The following is a 23266-nucleotide window of genomic DNA, read 5'->3' on the forward strand; positions in this document are numbered from 1 at the left end:
GTGTTTTTTGTGAGCAGGTTCTATTCCCAAACTGTTTTTTCAAATACAGGCAGTCAGAGTAGAGTTCAGACTCTCCCCTGTCCTGGGGTTTGGTTTTTATTAATTTAAAGTAACAATAATACTGCATGAAGTTCAGCTCAGACTTTGTTCAAAGAATTGGCTGCTCCTGGGGTTCTCTGCGCCAGCACTGCTCAGCCTACACCTTAGATCCTCTAGAATACTGTTCTAACACCTTATCTGCAGGTGGGGAACAAGTCACGTACATGAATGAACCATCAGAACCTATTTAGCAAGTGGTGATCCTGTTTGGAAATGGCTAAGAGGGGGTGATTCAGGAAAACAGTATTAGGGCTTTATATAAATAATCTGTTAGATAATCTATTCATATTTGTTCACTAGTGTCAGAGTCTTAAATGTTGGTCTTCCCTAGACTACTTATTGGCAATTCATTTGATGTCAGCACTTTAATCTGAAAACATGTTGGGTGAAGCTTGTATTACAAAATCATATAGAATTGCTTAGAAAAGTAGAATCTTGAGCATTAAGATACTACTAGGCTGCTAGTATGTTCAGTCTATGTAGCCACTGCAGAATTGTTCATTACCATGTATACCTAGTGCCCTGTCCAATCTAGTTTTAAATAATTCCACGGACTGCCCCATATCTCTTGTTGTGAAACAGTCTCCCAGTTTTTCTGACAGTAAGCCTTCTTATTCCTATTTAATCCTTCATAACTGCATATCATTACTTCATTCAGCCATGCTAAACTCCTCTCTCCTTACCAATTATGACCTTACCCCGTTCCTTCCATTTGATTTTAATTTAAATTCTCACAGGAATCTTCAGATAGTTGTTGGTGCACCTTAATTTCACAAATCTATAAATCTGGGAGAAACTAAGTGTGTGTGTGTGTGTGTGTGTCGGGGTGGGGCTGCAGGAGAACATTTTGCTGGGCAGGCAGGGTTGGGTTAACACTTGTGGAGAGCAGAAGTGAATTCAACTTGAGTCAGAAGAAGTAAACTTGGTATTAATTCAGTCCCTAGCAGATACATATCATATATATGGTTTTAAGGTTATTAGTTGTATTTCACAGAAATGCAGACCTTTTGCCGAAATGGTAACTTTAATTTTGATCTCTTGCTGCCAGATTTAACACTTATACTGCCTAAAGCTAATGTCCTAATATCCTTTTGTTCATTAGTTTATTACTCCCATATGCAATCTAACATTTTATCCAGTTCGGTTAAATCCTTGCCTCTCCACTTCCCACACTGAGAAGAATATTCCTTCAAACACGTGGTTGTAATTTATTGCCCTTAACTTAATGGGCATATGTGCAATTGATTGAAATCAAAGCATAATGAGGACCAGTGAGTCTGGATAAATGTAACTATTTTACATTCCATGTTCTTTTGTTTAGGGTTGGAGATAATCAGTGCTTTAAGTAATCTAATCATCCCTTGTTAAGAAGAAGAGACTTCTGAAGTGAATTGAAATAGACTTCCCTGTGGAAAGATGCCTCTTGTCTGGATTTTTTTAGAAAACGATTTCAGGTAGATGAGTCCTGGCAGCCTTTGGCTAGTTCAGTAACAAGGGTAGGGTACCAGATGTCCTGTTTTTAAAGGAACAGTCCTGTTTTTTGGGACTTTTTTTCTTATATAGGCACCTATTACCCCGCACCCCTGTCCTGTTTTTTCACAGTTGCTATCTAGTCACTCTAAACATTGGAGAAGTTTAAATGTTGACATTCCATTTTAGGGGACCTCTTTGGTCTTTCTTGGGTTAAATAGGATTTATTAAGTCCTTGTCTGTGACAACTTGAAAGATCACAAAGTGTTCTCATAGTCTTAATCATCTCATTTCTGAAAATGCATTGGCTGAGTAACGCTTCATTGCGCCCAGTATCCTGTTGAATTGAAGACTTGGTTAGTGTCCAAAATGGAGTAAGTTATTCAAGCATTCAGTTTGTATTAACAGCGCTGCTGATGGTACTCCTGCCATAGAGCTCTTAGTTCATGGATTTACAGAGGCTTTCAGTATAGTAGACGTGGCCTAAGTGAAGTGTCCACCACTCTTGTCCTTCCAGCTTGAGGAAGAAGTGTTACAACCAAGTTCCCCTATGCATATGACTATACATAGATATAAGACTTCTAGTAGATGGATTGAGGTGATTGTTGGTCAGAAACAACAATACAATCCCATTGACCTAGGTAAGCTGATATCTTATCCTGTTCTTTTTAGAGTCAACCGTGTCAATGTCTTTTTGCCTATAGTTTTTAATCACTTTGTATTGTACAGACTTCATTTGCTGAAGTGAAATAATAGTTCTCCTTGTTGTTTGTTCTCCTTGTGCATCAGCTCCTTTCTCTAAATCTCTACGCTGGCTTCTCCATTAGTGTCACATCATGTTCAAGTTTCTTGTAAACATCCTCAAAACTGCTTCTCATACACATTTATCTTATCCCGCTTCTCTATACCCACTTTGTTCTACTGATGGTGCCAGCCTAAATTCCCTCTAAGCTACGCGGCAGGCTATGAAGGGCCGCGCAGGCGGGGAGAGGTGCCTCTCCCCCGGCCCTGGGCTGCTGCGGTGAGAGAGGGCTGCGGGGAGTCCTTTCTCCCTGCCACAGCCTTGGGAAAGCCTGCACCCCAAATCCCTCATCCCTGGCCCCACCCCAGAGCCATCAGCCAGAGCCCTCAACCCCCCTCCCCTCCCACACCTCAAGCTTCTACCCCAGCCCTGAGCCCCCTCCTGCACCTTAACCTTCTGCCCCAGCCCTGAGCCCCCTCCTGCACCCCAAATCCTTCATCCCCGGCTCCACCCCCAGCCCTGAGCCCACATTCCAAACCCCTTGGCCACACATCACCTCCATATTGGCGCACATAACAAAATTCATTCTGCACATGAATGTAAAAAATTAGAGGGAACGTTGGAAGCCCCTGTGAATCTACTTGGTCAGCTTTTCACACATACATGGCTGTGCCTTCTTCCTAAAGGCACTGCTCTGTTGTAAAGCCTATGGGGAGACTTGTTGAATGAAAATACTTAGTGCATTCTGGGTGCTACCAGAAAGAAATACTAATATGCCACCACTTGCAACATTTTTACATGTGTGCTTAACCAGCTGAGTTTCCTGTATAAGTAACAATCCTGATTCCACTAAGGAAACAGAGTATACATGTGTTGGAGGCATAATTAGTGTTTAGTTTTTACATCAGCCACCAGTACCGTGCATTGGAGGTGGGGGGTACAATCACTGAAGCTCAGATTTCTCCAGCCTGCAGTGTAATTTTCAGCTCTTGAAGTGATTAGGCAGCTGTGAGCTCTTTATGTAAGAGTTCTGTCTGTGTTTAGATGTAAACCTAGTTTGCCCAAACTAAAAACCATGGAAAGCTTTGAAGTAACTTTATTACCATTAGCTCACTGTTCCTCATTAATGGTTACTAGCCCTTTGTGATGGCTTTCTCTTCAGGCATGATAGTTACTGTGGCTTTCACAGTGAGGGCTCTGCAGATTGAATCCAGATGTGTTTGTTATGCATCCCAGCACTAAGGAAACCTGAGATTTTCTATCCCATTGCTGGCTGGGGCTTTGCACAATAGGGTGTGACATCAGGATTATGTCACCCATGAGTCTTGCCTCTGGGTTCGACTGATAAGTCCAAGATGACATCTCATAAGACGGGCTTAAATCACCAAAATGCTAGTCACTTTAATGTTCAGATGTTTACAGAATTAAAAACAGGACGGTTATGCCAGCAAACTCTTCAGATGTAAGAAAATGCAGTTAGGGCTGAATCAGGGTCCCTTCCTTAACTTTAGCCAGCTCAAAGCCTAATCAGAGACAGCTTTGCATTATTCTATGTAATTATGCAGGCTGGGATGAGTTTTTAAAAGGGGTGAGAGAGGAAAGCAAGATGAGCATATTGGGAAACATCATTCAGTTGCTCTTGACCTGATTCTCTCTTCTGCAGTGCTTCATTTTTGGTGCATCTATATGCAGAATTCCTTCTAAAGTACCTTTGAGCATTCTGATGCTCATCAGAGTTGTTCTCTGCCTTGGGTTCCCTTGCTGCCCTATCCTTAGTGTCTTAAAATCTGAACACAAGAATTGGAAGAGTCCTATTAGGTCATCCCTGCTGATGCAGCATTGTCTTCACAGCACACGTTCCTAGCGTTCGTTTCAGTGTCCCAAGCAATGAAAGGAGTTCTGCTGCTTCCTTAGGAAACCATTTCATAGTCTTCTACTTCACGATCAGGAAGTCTTTTGTAATATTCACACTAAATTTTCTATTTAACTTTCTCCAGTTCTTTCTGGCTATGCTCATTATCATACTGAAATCCTTTCTCTGGTATTTGTCTTCAGTTATTTATGGATTATTTTATATCCTCTTCCCCTCATGCCCTGCCAGTCACCCTTTTAATCAAGATGTGTGCATTTACTTTTGATTTTTTTTCTTAGCAAATGAATGCTTCCAGCCTCTCATCACTCTTGGGTTATTTCTCTGAATTCTATCAGTTTCTCTAACAATAGGCTTATTTCTGGTTGGTGTTCAGAACTCCTCTCTGTTCAGCAGAATCTGTGTACATATTAATGTGCTGATTATTAATTAGACACTAACGCTACCTAAGACGTGCCTAATACCTGTCTGTGCATATGCCATTAGATACTTTCTTAAATCATGGTTATCTGTACTGTATATGCTCTTTGCGAATTCTTGAGCCACATGTTACTGTCCAAACCAATCTGAAATGATTTTTGAAGTAAGAATTTGTAGCACAAAATCAAATGCTTTACTGAAATCCACCTAAAATGGCACTTACTTTGTCCCTTTTCTAATTTTATGATTGTTACAAAAATTTTGATTCCTCAAGACAAACTTAATTTGCATAAGACCATGCTGCCTGTTGAACATTACAGCTTTACCCTCTGTGGCTGGGATTTTAAAAAGAGCCTCCGGGAGTCTGGGTGCCTGGTGTCCATCAGAATTCCAGACTCCTAGGCTCCTTTGAAAAGCCAAGCCTAGATGTTTAGGGACTTACCCCTTAATAATGCTGGGTCCCTGTTGTTGAGCCACTTTACCGTGCTCATCGCCATACATTTGTAGGTGCAGCTGGTTGTTTGCTAATTCCAAAGCTCTTGACTCCCCCTTCAAGACAATGTTTGGCCAGACAGATGCATCAGAACAAGATAGTTAGACTGATTAAGGATAAACTTTCTAGCCCCTATAGTAGTTTGTCTTATTGCTGAACATCTGAATCTCGGTTAGAGAATATACATGTATGCTCAGAATAGAGCAGTTTATTCTTAAAAGTACAAGGGGAGATTTTTCAAAGGCACAGATGTCAGTTAGGTTCCTAACTCCATTGGAAAGTCAAGGTACACTGAGCTACAGGTCTGGACACAGTCATAAGGAACGAGATCTGAAACTGGCCCTTGGACTATCTGACCTTTACGATCCGGACTGGGGAGCTCAGGAGCATCACCATCCACATCTGCTGACTCTGGCGTGAACCTGGAAAGTGGTGGAGGATCCTTTCAGTTTAGGTGGAGTACTACACTGCCCTTTGCATCTCTGAAAGCTCTCCCACAGTGTCTTAAAAGTATGCTATGTTTTTAATGAATAAGTTGGTATCAGACGGTGAAGTAGGGTTTCCAGGTGCCCGGTTTTCAACCAGAAAGTCTGCTCAAAAAGGAGACCCCTAGCAGTGCCCGACCGGACACCAAAAGTTCGGTTACCATGGGGGAGTGGGGAAGAGGTGGCGCCAGGCCATCAACCCACATCAGCCCCTGCTCAGCTAGGGCTGCTCCTATCTGCATCTCCTGGGCGGGCACGCTTGGTATCAGGCCGCAGCTCTGGAGCAGCGGGGCGGCGAGCGATGGGAGAAGGGCCTGGGGAAGGCGGCCGGGGCGGAGGGGGGGGGTTGATTTTCAGCAATTAGAAAGTTGGCAACCCGAGTCAGAAGGCTAACTCATCAGTGAATAATAGTCCTTCTTGTAACCCGACTGGCTAGAGTAAACTTGATGTGTGAATTAATATGCCATACAATATCTGTGCCAAGCGTGATTTCAGTACATTTAATGCTCATGCACAAGAAATAGTTTATTTTAGGCCTCCCATCTTTTCTGCCAAATATATTTTAATATTCAGTTTTATGCTTCAAATAAAAATAACATGTTCCCAAGTGGTAAGTGCAAATACAGAGATTGTTCTGTGTAGATCAGTAAAGGTGAATGACTGGTGAATTTAATGAGGCTCAACTCTAGGTTTATTATCAGAGGGGTAGCCGTGTTAGTCTGAATCTGTAAAAAGCAACAGAGGGTCCTGTGGCACCTTTGAGACTAACAGAAGTACTGGGAGCATAAGCTTTCGGGAGGTTCTTACCCACGAAAGCTTATGCTCCCAGTACTTCTGTTAGTCTCAAAGGTGCCACAGGACCCTCTGTTGCTTTTTTCTAGGTTTATTGCATCTTTCCTTACAGCAGCAGTGCGACTTGTCCTGCACTTCCTAGATTCACACCCAGACACCAGGTGGAGTAGACAGTGGTGCTTCAGAGTTCTCCAGCCTAGTTTGTAAGGGTGTAAATAGTTTGAGAGCCTTCAAGATCTAATTCCTGTCAATGTTTTGCAGATCTGTAACTCAGCGTATCTTGCTGTAGTTTGTCACAAGACTGCTGTCTGAAGCTGTTTACCCCGTATTGTATTTGTGTTAATTTCCCTGAAGGAAGGGAAGAAGGCCCTTCCCAGTATTTAGATTTTGGGGCCTCCACCCAGAGCCATAATTAGGCATTTTAGCGCCTGAGGCGAACAAGCATATTTGTGCTTCTTAAAGTTTTTTCCATCCTCCCGGCTTTGTGCCCGGATAGCTGCCCTGCTCGCCCCGTCCTGATTACGGCACTACCTCCACTAGGACCCTTTCTGTAATTATGTACGTCTAGGTGCTGAACTACTTATTTAAACAAGTCTGGGACTTCACTGTGTACCTCTGCAGTTTGCCTCTTAAGAGACTGACATAATTCTAGTTTATTTTGGAACAGCATGTGTGAGCAATTGTAGTTTGCAGAATGTGAAACTTGTCTGCAACTTCATTAAATATGCAGCGGGCTCTCTACAGAATGGCCTGCTGTTGGTCAAACTGATGGGTATAGGTGAGAGACTTGCTTGCAAGTCTCTGCCTCCTGTGGTTTAATGAGCCTGTTCTGTAACAGGAGATAGACCATGGTGTTACGAGGTGACTCAGTCTTTTGTGTTGGAGGCTAATGGTAGTTTGCTGGTGACTTCTCAAAGAGGTTTTGGTCATGACATTTCAAGCACTAAGTACAGTTGAATGTTTGGGGAAACTAAATGGGGAATGTCATTTTTGACAATGGTAATGTATTGAAAGCCACAAACTCCAGGATTCTAGGCAGCTTCTGACTTTTAGCTGTTCGATTGTTTTGAATGCTGTTCTCCTAACATGCAGGCAGCATTATTACTCTTTATAGCTCTCCTTGCAGTTTGTCGTCCAGCCGCAGTCCAGATGTGCAGTTAAGTGTAACTGGCATTGAAGTTACACATACCTAATTTTATTGGTATGCTTGCTCATAGGACTGTTGCACCTGTGTGTGCTGGAAAAAAATTCTGTTAAATACCTGTACAGAATCCACAGGCATAATTTGGGACGTGTTCATTAAACGGGACTGAGGACACAAACATCTTACCCTTTCTAGTATTCAGGGAACATCCTTAAAGAATTTCATATGGCCACATTCCTGATTGTGTGTGAGATGAAGGGAAAGGAATAAAGGAACTTTGAATTATCTCTAATTGAGCCAGTAAAAACCATTATTTCCTGCTCGTTTTCCCCTATATCAAACTGTCCTGTACATTCTCATGCCTGTTGTTTTATTGTTGAACAGTATTCTGCATTTTCTTGCTGCTGTAAATCTGGGATGGGGAGAAGGTCAATGGTGAAATTACCTGATGACAAAACTGAACTCTTTCTGTAGCCTTAAAATCTTTTTCCATCCATGAGCTAGTAATGTGTAGTCAATTTGAATAAATGGCTTGACAACACCTCTTTCCTTGCTGAAACTGGCCATTTTTTTTATACTTAAAAAGCAAAAATGCAAGTCAACATTTGGTTTTGGGTGGGGGAGGTACGTGATGAAAATTGTTCTGTCGTGTCTCCTACCAGTCAGTTAAACTTCTGCTTCAAATAGGCTCCTCCATTGACCTCCCTGTGGTATTCAGTCACCCATTAGAACTGCCAGAAAACAGCAGCCCTTTTTGGTGGTGATTTTAATGTTTGTAGACGAATGCTCAAAAGCATTTTTGGGAGACAATAGGACTTTTTCTTCTATCAATATCAAGAGACTTAGACTCACTTCTAGGTGCTGACCAGCTGTTCCTGTTACACTCTGCAATTGCAAGAAGCATCTATATAATTATCTAGAAAAAATCAAAGTGAACAGTGTCACTTTACTAAATCCAGTCTAAAGCACCACTTAACATTTTAAAATGATTTTCCTAAACAAATGGTATTGGTAGTTGGCATTGGGTTTTGTGGCTTAATGTTGTGCTGCAAGAGTCATGAGCCAGATACAAAAACCCACCCGCTGTCTTTGGCACTAGCTTACCCACTGGAAAATGCCCAAGTGTTTTTATGGATGTGACTTGGTTCTAGTGAAATTGAGAGCCATAGCTTGTTTTCATTGCAGTGTGATGGAAACTCACTTTCCCAGTGTATAGTCCAAAATTCATACCAAGTGTTGTGGAAAGAGCTTTCCAATGGCACCAAACAACATCATTAATAATCTGGTCTTTAATGGTAAAATAAAGTGATCAATCTGTCCCCCTTTTTTTAGGGGGTGCTATTGGGGAGAAGGGAAACTTCGCCCCCCCCCCCCAACCCAACTCTTTTGAAGTTATAGCTTTGTTCTGGCCAAGCTTTTACTCTCTAGAGTTCCTTAAACAAGTTTCCATCCTATGTGTCCACCCACCTAAACTTCAAACACTTCATAAAGCTTTGGATCTCTCTTAACTTAAATATTTTTTTATTCTCACATTCATAAAGTAGGTCATTTAAAAAAAAATTTATTTTAGTGTGACATTTTTTGTGTAAAAAAAACTTTTTTCCAGGAGTTCTGTGGTTGAAGAGTAATGGACATAAAATCTGCGTACCTGACCATGACATTCAAACTATAAAGGGGTTCCAATGAAAAATGGCATGCTACTCTGAACTTTAGATGGTGAGAGTTATTGATATATTGGATGTAATGCCTTTTCAGTAACTCCAGGGATCAACCTCTTGTGCACAGTAAATATTTCCTGAAACATAACTTTAAGTCTCTGAAACAGCAGTCTTTATTGAAGGTCGGTTACCCCTTGAAGCCTCCATAATATAGGAGTGTGTCAATCAGCAGTGCAGCCTTCTGATAAAGGGTGGTGGGTGGTTAGCATAACAAAAAAAAAATTATTTTTTTTAGTATTCTCTTACTGCAAAATCTTGCCCCCTCCTCCATGCCAAAGAATAATCTGAGATATGCAGTCCTTAAACTGAAGAAGACTTGAGTTCCCAGCTATTCTTATTCGCTTTAGAAAAATGTATTCACATTTGGGAAGCCTTGCAAAGCACCAGAAGTTGCACGGGAAGATAGGAATTGCCATATTAAATCAGACCTGTGGTTCATCTCTTTCTGACCGTGGCTAGCAAACAGATGCTTCTGAGGAAGATGTACAATAATCTGCCCAACACTGCAGTTACACGTACAACAATCTAGAAAGCTCAGAGGGGCATAGATCAAGAGTAGGGATTCATGTAGACTGTCACCTCAAAGAAGAAGGTAGAATTTTCCAAGTCAGTTGCCCACCTTTCTGCTTAGTTTTTAGTAAGTGTCTGTTTTTTCTGTGTCTGACAAAGCTTTCTTGGATATAATCCCGTCCTTGTGCAGCAAATCCATGCTTACAAATGTAGATTTCAATTCCTGCCAATCTCTGTCCAATTTTCTGTTGTATAGTAGCCAATTAACCTGTAGCATCATCTTTATTTTTCCTGGAGAAAGTAAGTTTAAAGAAAAGTTCCCTAAACATGATGTCCTGGGTTTATGTATTTATCAGACATGTCCCACATCAGTATGGTTTATAAAAACTGATTAGGGAGGAATAAAACCTGAACCCTAAAATTTAGTCTCCATGTGAGTCTGGCTGAAATCTAGTGCTTCTGATCAGTGATATACACTTTCTTCTCAGAAAAACCAGTGACTTTTTGGAATAATCAAATATTGGTGAAGCATACAGCTAACATTCATCCCTTGAACAGAACTGCATTCAATTGTTTGCATTATCGTTTGGATCTCAAGATACCTAAACTGGCTATGGCAAAGTAACTTTATTGAAATAGCATGTTAGTATTTAAAACAATATTAATACTATATTTGATTCATTAAATATACAAAGACTAGTTAAAGTGTTTCCATGTGTGTGCTGTTAGTTCTGGCGGGAGGTTCTTCAGATGGTTTTATGTGGTTTCAAACAACATTTTAGCACATTCTTAAAATACCCACAAAAGCCTTTATGTAAAATCTCATAAATGTGAACCACATAAAAATTATTTTTTTCCTGTTTCATGTCATTAGGATCAAAGTACAGTAGGTAAGAATAAATGTCCAAAAAACCTTGTTGTAGTCCCATTCTTAATTAATGTTTCAGGCTCATAGCAAGCTCATAAAATGTATAATGGGGAAACTGTCTGTATACCTTTCAATAATCTCACTGACTGCCAGTTCACCCACAGGGATTTTTAGCACACTTGCTATGGAGGCAGAAGTAGTTTCTATTCTCTAGCCTTTCAGTCTTTCTGCTCTCTTCTCCAAGGAAGCATCGGTCAGTTTTCTGAGGAACTGCAAGGCACACTGATCAGTGCAGAAGTTACAATCCATTCCCACAGATGTCAGGAGAGTGTGAGGGGTTTTTTGGTAACCCAACAGAGTTCTGGCTTCAGCATGTCTGCTCAGTTGAAAGGCTTTCCCTTTTTAATTGGGGTAATGTCTCTGGATAACAATACTTCATAGGACAGTACTATATGCTTCTTTGTTACTAAATGCCACATCTGTGCTTGCTGATCCATAGTGAAGGTCCCTCACTGGACACTAACTGCTGTAGTATTGAATTAACTGTTTATACCTGTCCCCCAGTCTTCAGCATTCTTTAGTATGATGGTACATATGTGCAATAAGGAAGAATTTGGGTAGCACTGGTGTCTCTTTGTATGGTGGTGGTGGGGGGGGGGTTAAGCTTTGATTTGTGTCCTACAGATGCAGAGAGAATATTTGAGTAGAGTAGGCCACATTCCTTTACAATAGTCTTTCTGTCTCTTCACACTATTCTGTGGGCACTGAGTGGGGAGGATACATTTTACTTCTGGAACTGTCTATAGCATATCCAGAGACCCAAAATGAACAGCATGTGGAATCAAACCTTAAATGCAGTTAGAAAATAGATTTTTGTCATGTTAATAATGGAGTGGGGTTTTCCTTTCTTGCTGAAGGGAAACATGAAATCACTTGTACATTTAAATGAACATGCTCCTCAAAAGGCAGTTAAAGTTAGGGCTGCAAAACTGTTTAACCTGGATGACATTTTCCTTCTCTTGGCTGCTGAGCCACTATTCCAATGTGGGGGGCTACCACTCAAGCAGCCTTCTCAGTTGTGTGATCTGCTCTTGCATTCCTCAAAACATGGATTCTCTGATATTGTGTATACCCATAGGTGTACATGGTGAGCATATGAATGAAGAACACTCACAAAATGAACTAGATGTCTAGCTATATGAGCACTTGTCTCTTGGCTTTTTCAGCTTCCTGTACTTGCACCAGACTGACTGAACAGCATTAGAACCACACTATTATGAACAGTCAGCTTGGTAGTTTATACATCAGGTCCAATCATGACTAATAGCTAGCAGTATGAGAAACTAGTTAACACTAAAGCAGAAACAAAAGCCAAATTTAAATCCTGCTATTAAATGGTGTGACAAATCTTAAGCCTTATGACATGAGAGTTGAACTCTTATAGCTGTGAGTGTCATGGAAATTCCTATAAGTACAAAGTTAAGAGAAGCAGGGACTGAAATTCTTTGCTGTAGCAGTTAAATTACTAAAATCTCAGTTTTCTGCATGCTGTGGGAGAATATTCATGCTTTACATCTCTTGCATAAGGAGAGCTTGAAATTCACTGTAGACACTTGCTAAGAAGGAACTGTAATAATTGTGCTAAAATGCTATAGGATTACAGTTGGTCTGCTAAAAGTAAATCATATGCTCCCCAATCCCTACTATATCTGTTTACTTTACAGTAGATGTTTCATCCACCACATGTATAATGTGGTAAGAAAGGTGTAAAGCAGTTAGATCAGCAAAAGAGCAGGTGTGGGGTTTTACAGAGTTCATAGTTCTCTCAGTTTTGCAAGAATGTACTTTTTGGCCACTAAAGAAGAGAGATTCAATGTTTTAAGTTTATTTCCTGGTTTATACCTGCTCCCAAGCAGGATACCAGGTGGATTAATATTTAAACCTAGCCAGTGGCCCTCAGTACCTTCTCAGACAATGTGGAGATTGCCTGCCTGGAGCATACATAATGCTATGTTACATGTTCACCAATGGAACAATTAGCATGAGATGGTCATGTAAGTAACCTAGGCTTTCTGAGAAGGTCTCTGATCTATTAGCGAAAAAGGCAGAAGCACACAAGCAAGATGTCCAAGTACATAAACAGCTGAAAGGCATTTTCTGGGCCATGACAAAATGTGACCGTGGGATCTACATCAACTCTCTGGGAGATAGAGGACAGCTTGAAATACAACAATCTGCATCAGCCTGTGGAGCCATCACATGCCTGAGTGGCAGCCATAAACAGCCGCCTAACATTCCCATCAAGAAATCGGGTGGCTCTCCCTTTTCATCGACGGACAAGATCCGGACAGAAGGAAAACAACAAACACGTTATGAAAATGTGCTGAACCAGGCATTTCCGATGACTGACTGGAGCTATGAGACTCGGCAAAGCACATGGCTGCAGATCCAGGGACAAACACTGATCCTTCATCACTCAAAATGTAAAAGACCCATCCAAAAGTTATGGTATGGGTGTGCTGCAGGACCTGATGGTATTCCACCTGAGCTACTCCAAGGTGACTTGGAACCCCAGTGATTATTGGCCTACATCAGCCGTTAAGTGTGGGCATCAAGCAAAGTACCAGCCTCCTGCATGCAATCCATGTCTTGCGTAGGGGTGCAAAAATGTATTTGTGCTGAGACAAGTTCAGGATCTGTCAAGTCTGTGTACTATCTGTGTTGCTGTATGGGTCAGAAACCTCTTACAAGCAGACTTGGAGTGGCTAGAGACATTTTATATGTGCTGTCAGCCCCAAATCCTGAACATAAACTGGTTGACTGTGTGAAAAATGTCATCTCATAGAGATCTGGCCTTCCTTCAATCACTCATTGTATTCAAAATCAGAGGTGCATTTTTTTCAGCCATGTGCTGGGATATTTTTGTCCATCCCAGCAACACCATGCACTCCAACTGTCCGTGGACACCTGGCACAGCCTGCAGGGCCACCCCAGAGATTTATGTATTCAGAGGATTGACCCAGATCTGGAAACTTCACTACACCATGCCTGGTGTGGTGCCATCAATGGCGGCCACTCTGGCTGGCCCAACAGTCCTCTGTAGATTGTTTAACTGGCCCTTCGTTTCTAAGAACTCTGGTTTCAGTCTAACTCTGATAGCAATAAATCAAAATGTCAGCTTTCTTCACACAAACTTCAGACTGTAGCATAAAGCCACCTAGCTGTTCCCTCTTGTCTTAATTAGCAGACTTTGCTATAAAGAACTCCCAGACGCTCTCAGCAGTGAGAAGGAAAAACTACACTATCAAATACAGCCCTTACTTTCAGCCTGGTTTGTAGCTTGCTCTGTAACAGCCGTTGCAGTTAATTGGAATCGGAGAAGTTGTTCGCTCAAGTTGGATAAATATCCATAAATAGCTGTTTCTCATTAACCCATGTAAGGGTTTTATTTTCCTTAAGAGAAAAGTACAATCATTTTTATTAAAACGAATGATGTAAAAATATGAAAACTTAAGTCCTTGTATCTAGTAGGCTCTCAACAGCAGTCTAAAAAAAAACGTTCTGGAATCTGGGAACTTTTGTTTATCTGGGATCTTTATTGGCTCTCTTCTTACAGGTATTTTGAAGGTGGAGTCTCCTCTGTCTACCTCTGGGATCTGGATCATGGCTTTGCTGGTGTGATCCTTATTAAGAAAGCTGGAGACGGATCAAAGAAGATTAAGGGATGCTGGGATTCCATTCATGTGGTGGAAGTTCAGGTACATCCTGTGGGGCAGCTGATATTCCTAAATGAAAACAAAAGCCAGTTAATTCCAGACCATAAAGGCGTACAGGTGCTTAGCTGAACAATGCAATGTTATGTTGGGGCTGTGTAAACCTATCCTCTGTTACTTTTTGAAAAGTCCCTTAAGCAATTTGAATGAAGATAAGTCAGGGCTGTAATCAAAAGGATCCCAGAAAGATTGAAAATACGTTCTTTTCTGTGCCTGTAACAATGAGCTTTTTTTAATTTAAAGGTCTGCAGATAAATATCACTAATCAAGTAATAAAAATGGGGCATTGGGGAGTAAATTTCTTGAACTAGATTTGCCTTTAGAAAAGTGTGTGTGAGAGCATTTTAAAATGTAAAACATTTGCTTCAGTCTGGCCATTCAGCTATGCTTTTCAATCCTCTGGCTGCTGCTGTGACTCCCCCATGCTTTGCCATCTTTTAGGTTTTAAGTTTTAACTTCTCTCTCCATCTTCTTTTCCTCCCCTTCCCGTTCAGGAAAAGTCCAGTGGTCGCACTGCCCATTACAAGTTGACCTCCACGGTGATGCTATGGCTGCAAACTAACAAAACTGGTTCCGGTACCATGAACCTCGGAGGAAGCCTTACCAGACAGGTACTACAATATACTAGCATTAGAGGATATGTCTGCGAAGCAAGGCCACAGCTCACTCAGGCTCATGGAGCTTGGGTTGAGGGGCTAGAAATTGCTGTTAGACGGTCAACGTGAGCTCTGGGATCCTCCACCCTCCCAGGGTCCCCAGCCCAAGCCCAAATGTCTATACAGCTATTTTTCTTCAGCCCTGGAACCCAAGCCCGGTGAGCAGAGTCAGCTGACCCAGGCAAGCCACAGCTTTTTTTTTTTTAATCCCTCTGTAGACATACCCAGAGTTTGACAAGCTCAAGACATGTCCTTCGTTATTTGTATTGCAATAGCACCCAAAAGCCCCAATCAGGATGAGAGGCCCCTTTGTGCTAGGTGCTGTATACACACGGGGGTTCTCCTGCCATCACAATTCATTAAAACAAATAACACTTTTTTCAGTGCTTATCCTGGCACCACATGAAGCTTCTCTTGATGGTGGTAACGTTCTTAACGAAAATCATAAATTCAGTAGGAATTTGGGTTTCCGTGTCAGTCTTTTAATGCTGTGTTTGAGGTGGCCTTGCTGAATTTTCACAGCTTCTACTTACATGCTTTCCTGATGAATATTCTTTAGGTTAGATCTTGCATAACTACAGATGGACTTGTTCATTTTGCTCCTGCCTGCCCTTACAAGATCAGGCTGCATTATAAAAATGTCACTATCTAAAGCCAACCTGGCCTGTGAGATTAATCCTGTATCTTGCATGTTCTGTAGATTATTTTGTTTGTTGAGCATAATAACTTTCTTTGCATTTTTCCTAAGACTTCAAACATGCAGTACTTCTAGAAGTGTTTTAGCTGCTACTGTACCTGAATGTTGTAAAACAACTCCTGTTGATCCCTCCCTTTAATTGTTGGTTCTTCACACCAGCATTTTCATTGCATTGCCTTTGCAGAAAAAGGTCAAACTTTTGAGAGTAGGGTGCCCAGTTTGTCTCAATAGTCACAAGTGTGGCTGTCGAAGGCACATTTTATGGGCAGTAGTGGTTAATTGAAATACTGGTGGTGGCCAGCAATTCAGCTCCACAATGAGAATCTCCAAAACACACACTGCCTGCGATAAGGCAGACAATGCATACTCTGAAATGAATAGAACAGTTCATATTGCTGTGAGTGTCTATGCCAGGTGTACAGGGGGGAAGGGGCATGTAGCCACATAGCAGAACTGAAGCAGTGTGTTGCTATTGGAAGCACCAAAAATTTGCAATAGACCTGCATGATTTTTCTATGTTGATGTTGCAGAAGAAACAGATGGGAAAGCAAAAATATGCATCTGGAGTCAGTTGTGCATTATGTACTGTTCAAAATGTTTATAGTAATTATACCTGGGTTATGGTGACTGGGATAAATAATTATCACTAGGCTTTCCTAATACTTTCAATCTTAGCTGTGAAATGGAGACCAAGGATTTGATTGTGGCCTTGCACCGCATGACAACGCATGCCAAGGAAAACAATAGCCTGTTGAGAGTGCTTGTCCTCAGTACACCTTGGCCTGTACTACTAGGCTTTGTTTGGTTTGACTTTCACTCTCTGAGCTTTAATGAGGAAATTCATGCTTCTGTCGTCATTTTAACAGCAGATCATGTAATTCATATGTGATGCATTAAAGCGGAGGCCTGCTTCCAATGTAAGTAACTATAAAAAAGCCACTAGGGAAATGATGCACTACTTCTGCACAAACAATGGAAAACTCTGAAACTCAAGTTAGCTTCAGGTCTGAGATTTTTTTTTTGCTCTGCAAATGCCATAGTAGCTTTATTTATGGAAAATAGCGTTGTCAGAATCCAGTGCAAATGGATAATCAGCAAATATTTAGGCTCTTCTGAAGAGCTAGCATGTTGTGTGTGCAGGAGTTCAGAGGTAGTTGTATGTCTGTCTCTAGGGTATTGTGCGTAAGCAGTTTGCTTTAAGGTGGCTGGATTTGTCAGCTACTGTACTTTTCTCTTCATGCTTTAAACCCTGTGTATCCCATCACCTAAGGGGGTATCTTATGGCTAGGAACAGAACTATATATTTTCCTTAGTCTACCTGCAGTCTACCATAAAGTTCAACATGTAAAATCATGTTTTTAATTGAATCAGGTCCTTAATTGGGTCTTTCCATTGACATTTTCAAGACACTGTATTTTAGGGTCACCAATCTAGCTTTGAAATAACTTTGGCTATTTGATTGTTTTGGTTAACTCTCCATTTAAATTAGTACTGTATTGACCACCTTGAGGCCTGAAACAAGAATAGCAGATCTATCCTGGTTTCACTGCAACCTTTTAAGTGTTCACAAGCTCCAAAATACTCTGTCTTGTGATTTGATGCCAGAGAAGTTTTTGATGCCTCAAAAGGGAATTCTGCCGAGAGTCATAGTTTGAAACCAGTTTGGTCTCCTTGTCACAAATTGTGTACTTTCCACCAATGACTAACTTGGAGGAAGAAGCGGGTGCAAAGGAACAGCTAATGTAATGCCTCCAAATTTACCCGCTCTGGCAGCTACAAAGAGCTGGGCAAGTCTCGCATTGAAATGTTATGGTGCTGTGCTATGGGAACCATGTGCAGTTTGGAATGGAAACATTTGCTCCTCACTAATTCCCATTCCTGTTGTCTGTACTGTGCCTGAGGTTACGCTTGATGTGGCCAATTCAGCATTACTGTTACATGCCTGGACAGTGGGGTCAGGGAGTTTTCTTTCTTGATTCTCACATGGTACTCTCTTCTGCAGTCATTTCCCATTGGCAGAGTACTGTTGCCCAGCACAAGCACCATATAAGTCCTGCTCTGAACTTCCTTTTGTTGTTGTTGCCTTCATCTGGACTCTTTTTTTTGTGTGTTTCTTTAGAATAGTGGTTCTCTGCATTTCTGCTATAGAATCCTATTGCTGTCCAAACTGCTTATGTATTTGAAGGGTCGCAGTTAGGTTATTCCTGAGAAATGTATATTGTAGTTTGAGTATAACTGTTTATTTTCCAAATTCTTTTATTACGAGTGACTTTACCCAAGTAATTTCCTGAGTGCCCTAATCCAACGTTTAGAATAATCTGGATGTTATACTCTGGCAAAATTATATTGGTGATAAATATGTAACCCATTGTGAATTTAGTGGCACTGTAACTTCACTGTGAAATATATTTGCATGACACTCACTGAGTGGCATACCTGTTCTTATCCATTCAAACAAGAATCCTTGACAGCTCTAAATAAAGGTTGCGATTCTGCACCTCTCCATATGCCACAACAGTACTTTTTTTGCATTTATAAACTGTCTGGTTTTTATATTTGGCGGTGGTTATGTAAGATGAATTTAAAAAAAAAATTGCAGGGGAAACTTTGCTTTGCTTCTGATTGGAGAGAGGAAAACTTTGTTTCTTTAAAGTTGGTTTGATGCTTCTCAAACCAAAAAATGAAATACTTTGTTTCAAACAACTTTTGTTTTGAAATTTAAATTAATTTTTGAGGCTTTTCTGTTTTGTGATATTTTTTGAGATTTTTATTTTTTTTCCTGATTCAAGATGGGAAAAATTATTGAAATCACAAAAGTTACTATAGCAATAAGAAGACAGTTTCCTGCATAGTTCTATACTGTTCCATGATCCATTGATTTATAGTTTTCAGGTAGAAGGTTAGAAGGGAATTAAAAGTATAGGTGACTTCTTATCAGATGCTTCTTAAAGAAATCTGTGCAAAACAGCCCTTCTACATATGTATCCGTTTATGCAAGGGAAGTATAGACACCCTCTGATTTGTTGCAGAACTAGACTTCTGTTGGACTGAAAGAGTTCTCCCACAAAAGGCATGAAATGTCAGCATGAAAACTTTATTTTTGCAGTTGCCTAAACCAGGATGCAGACCCAGGCACTTTATGTTCTGAAGACAAGCTTGGACGCAGTTCAAGAGAACTCCAAATTGAGGCAGTGCAGGCCAGGATAGAGGAAGTAACTTCCAGCTTCACATCCGACATTGGCAGCCTTCAGTAAATATGAGGGCTGAGAAAGGGACAGAGTGAATCGGTCACTTCTATGCAGTCTGCATTGACTGGGGAAAAACAGAAGGAAGTAGTGCACAGCTGAAAGTGAAACAGGCCATCTTTAACTTACAGATAAAGGTGCAGCTCCTACAGGGAACAGAAAAAACACCAGCTGTATTTAGGTTAAATGTTGTCCTCCAGTGGATACAAGTACATGTTCAAGTCTGATGCTGGGCAGATGCTGTGTGTGTTATCCGTTTCTGACAGACATGGTGGCTTTGCCTTTTTTTCCTTGCGTAGTGTGACAGGCAATGTTTTTTTTGGGGGTGGGGGGAACTGAGGTGTGATTTCAGCAGTCTGCACCTTTATTCAAGAGAAGAGCAGCTTGCTCAATCCTGCTCCAGTTTATGCAAAGTAGGTGTAGCCTTCAGGCTCCTGGCAAATAGTCAAAATAGCCTTTGGTTGGGCAAAGCTTTGATGCTCCCAGTTTAGAGGCGAGACTAACAGGTGCCTTTCTGGGACCCTTATTATGCACAAAGAACCTGTGTGTTTTTTGTTAAGTGAGGTTGAACATTGCAAGGAAGTGCTAGTTTGCTGAGAAGGAAGCTGGCTCACAAGCTATGGTTTATCCACATCTGGAGGTGTGGGAAGGGAAGAATATAAATCTGGGGGGGGGGGGGGGGAATGTAGCCTGGGATTTCAGATTAAAACGCTGCAGATGTGTGTGTTGATTTTCAGATTTGAAATACGTAAATAGTGAAGGTGGAACACTTGCACTGCTGGATGAAGGCTGGTCTGTTGCAAGCTGAGCTTTCCCTGTGTTCAGGAATAAGTGCCCTGTGATATATCGCTGGGCAATAAAACACCAGTACAGACATTCTGCCATTTATCATAATAGGAAAATCCTCCCAAGCTTGGGCTTTGCAATTAGGCAAGCCATATATTTTAATCAAATAGAGCTTTCATGTAAAGGCCTATCCCACTGATTTCCAGATGTTGTAGAACTAAGTGAGAAGTAGGGGAATGTATTTCCACCAGAGGGATCTTAAAACTTGTGGTAGTCACAGACCTTGTGCTCCCTCTTAGCAGATGCCCGGTTTCCTAAATGTGCTGTCTCTGGGGCAGGGAATCGAACCGGTATTTATTTTGGTTCAGTTCAGGGTTGAGTTCAGTTGCATTCTGTGTATTTAGGTTTAATTTCAATTCAGGCCATCCAAAAAACCAATTCAGTAACCGGTTTGAATTGGTTCAAATCATATTTCAGTCTTATTGGAAGTAAATTAAAAAAAGAGAGAGTTGAAACTTAAAGTTGAAACTATTTTGATTTTTGGTCATTTGTTTATTTTTATCTTTAACTTTACATGAGTTTTCCTAGTATTTTTCTGTTGTCAAATAAACACGATTATTTTTCTCTGAGGTATTTATTTGAGCGAACTAAACTGCTTCCAGTGTTTGCTCTTTCATATTGGATGTTTGCAGTGAATTAAATTAAATTAATGGAGATAGGATATCTATCTCCTAGAACGGACCTTGAAAGGTCATTGAGTCCAGCCCCCTGCCTTCACTAGCAGGACCAAGTACTGATTTTGCCCCAGATCCCTAAGTGGCCCCCTCAAGGATTGAACTCACCACCCTGGGTTTAGCAGGCCAATGCTCAAACCACTGAGCTATCCCTCCCCCAATGGATAAATTTGAGTTTGGGGAATGGGCCCTGTCTCAAGTGGAGCATCTGGAGGGAGAAGCTGCCTGGGAATGGGTGGGAGGAGGCCTGTCCTAAGGGGCAGAAGGGTTGGGGAGCCATTACCTTGGGCTTGGAGAGGTATTCTGGGACCAGGGAGCATTCCACCTCTTCTTTCCCCAGCGGGGAGCCTCAGAGCGTTCTTCTATCCAGCAATAAAAGACCCACAGCACAAAGTTTCAGAGCCCAGGTCATCTGGCTCAGGCTCGTGGGGCTAAAAATAGCCGTGTAGACATACAGGCTGCACTGGAGCCTCCCACCTCCTCAGGTTTCAGAGCCCAGGCTCCAGCCTGGACCCAAGTGTCTACACGGCTATTTTTAGCCTTGCAGTCCGAGCCAGCTGACTTGGGCTCTGGGACTCGCTGTGGGTTTTTCATTGCTGTGTGGATGTACCCAGAGGTGATGGTTCAACCTTTGTGCCCTCTGGCTGCCTCATGTGGTGTGCAGGCAGCTCCTAACCTTCCCCTCTCCCTATTCATGGGCTGGCCTCCTTCTGCTCATCTCTGAGTGCTTGTTCATGTCGATTCCAATCAGGTGTGCGCACGTGCACAGTAGTCGGAAGATTCTCCCTGGAGCCGTGGTATGCTGCGGTCCCTGGGGTTTAACAACTGTGTGGTCTGCATGAAGCGCATGCCAAAGAGCGATCCACACTCCTCATGTTTATGATGCCTAGGGAAGGGTCACCAAAAGTATCGCTCTAAGATCTGCTGCGAGTTCCACCCTAGAACTGTTAAAGAGAGGGAGCAGCGGCTTAAAATGATCCTCAAGGAGGCAGCTCTACACCCCCATTCAGACCCAGGCTCAGGGGACCCAGCTCCTAGCACTTCCTCATCCACGCGGAGCGCCCCAGTGCCGTCATTGAGTTCGGTGCCAAGAAAGGATTCGTCCTGGGACGTTCGGCACCGGCACGGCACATCCCGAGGCCCAGCGAAGAGCCTCAGAAGAAAAAGAAGCCGGACAGTTGGTCACTCCCGGCTAAATCTAAGGAAGTGAGACCCCAGGTGGGCCACAGCTCGAGATCCCCCATTAGGGTCACGTCGACTCCTGCCCAGACAAAGCAGTTGAGTCTGGAGCCCCCATGTTCACTGGTCCCTACTGGACAGCAGCTGCTGCTGCTTCCTTCGATGCTGGAAGCTTTTGAAGTTGCTCGGGATCCGCTGCACTTTACGGCGCCCCCTAGTAGGGAGGAACCTCTGGCGCTGGTGGTCCCACCCCACCCCCAGGTGCAGTTGGGAGATAAGCTGGCAATGATGTCCAGGCATTCTCCCTCTCCACGTCCTTCGGCACCGGCCCACTCGGACAGAGAGCTTAGTCGCTCCCCAAACTCTCGACGCTTGATGCACCAAAGCTCGGCTCCTCCGTGGTCTTCAGTCTCAGAGACCTCGGAGTCAGAGTCTGACTCCTACCGCTCTTGGAGGAGTAGGAGCCAACAATCGAGGTCAAGGCGAGAGCTCCAGGCACGGCCACCTCAGTGTCCGAATCCATCACAGTGGCCATTCTGGACCCCCTGGGCCTTTTACGAGAGCCAGGGAGGGATCCAAGGGCACTGCTTCGCAGAGTCTTCGGTGACCTCGGCCACATTAGTCCCACCGTCAACCGCGCAGCTCACCTCGGTGCGTGCCCACACGCCAACGCCATCGGCTGCGGCACCATTGCCGACACCAGCAACTCTTTTGATCTCGGCATCGACAGTGATTTCGGGTCATGACGGACAATACAACAGCAATGTTCTATATCAACAAACGGCGGGGTGTACACTCCTCTCCCCTGTGCCAGGAAGCCCTCATGCTGTGGGACTTCTGTGTAGAACATTCAATACACCTGCAAGCGTTGTACCTTCCCGGGTTATAGAACGAGCTGGCAGACCACCTCAGCAGGTTGTTTCACAGCCACGAGTGGTCCCTTCGCCCGACGTCGCGATTTCAATCTTCCAGAGGTGGGGCTTTCCCCAGATAGACCTATTCGCCACACGACACAACAGGAAGTGCCAGCAGTTCTGATCCTTCCAAAATCACAGCTTGGGCTCCAGCGCAGACGTGTTCCTCTTTCCATGGGGAGGTTGTCTCCTATACGCCTTTCCACCCATGCCGCTCGTTCACAAGGTACTCGTCAAGATCCAGAGAGAATGAACTCAGGTCATATTGATAGCACCAGCCTGGCCCTGTCAGCACGAGTATACATCGCTCCTAGACATGGAACCCCCAATTACCCTGCCACTCTTCCTGGACAAGATCACAGTAGTCTTGAACATCCGAACCTTGAGTCACTTCACCTCACGGCGTGGAAGCTCCATGGTTGAACCTGATGGAGCTTTTCTGTTCAGACCAGGTTAGACAGGTCCTCCTTGGCAGCAGAAAACCCTCTACGAGGGCCACATACTTTGCCAAGGGGAAGAGATTTTCAGTCTGGTCGGCGCAGCGCAATTTGTCCCCGATGCTAGCCTCAGTGCCACTTATTCTGAATTACCTCCTCCATCTGAAGCAGCAGGGGCTTTGGTTGTCATCAATGAGGGTGCACTTAGCCACCATCTCGGCCTTCCACCCGGGC

The 23266-nt window shown here is 42.8% G+C and overlaps 1 protein-coding gene across 4 annotated transcripts in view; it reads left to right on the forward strand.

The window, feature by feature from the left end:
- Positions 1-23266, forward strand: part of CAPZB (capping actin protein of muscle Z-line subunit beta) — a 111459-nt gene that overhangs the window by 77037 nt on the left and 11156 nt on the right. For all 4 annotated transcript variants that reach the window (XM_005292969.5, XM_005292968.4, XM_008167319.3 and 1 more), the window contains 2 exons: positions 14228-14369; positions 14879-14995. In XM_005292969.5, coding sequence (XP_005293026.1) covers positions 14228-14369; positions 14879-14995 — 259 coding nt within the window. The remainder of the gene's footprint in view (positions 1-14227; positions 14370-14878; positions 14996-23266) is intronic.

This window comes from Chrysemys picta, chromosome 21 (assembly GCF_011386835.1).
Source record: "Chrysemys picta bellii isolate R12L10 chromosome 21, ASM1138683v2, whole genome shotgun sequence".
Taxonomy (NCBI): Eukaryota; Metazoa; Chordata; order Testudines; family Emydidae; genus Chrysemys; species Chrysemys picta.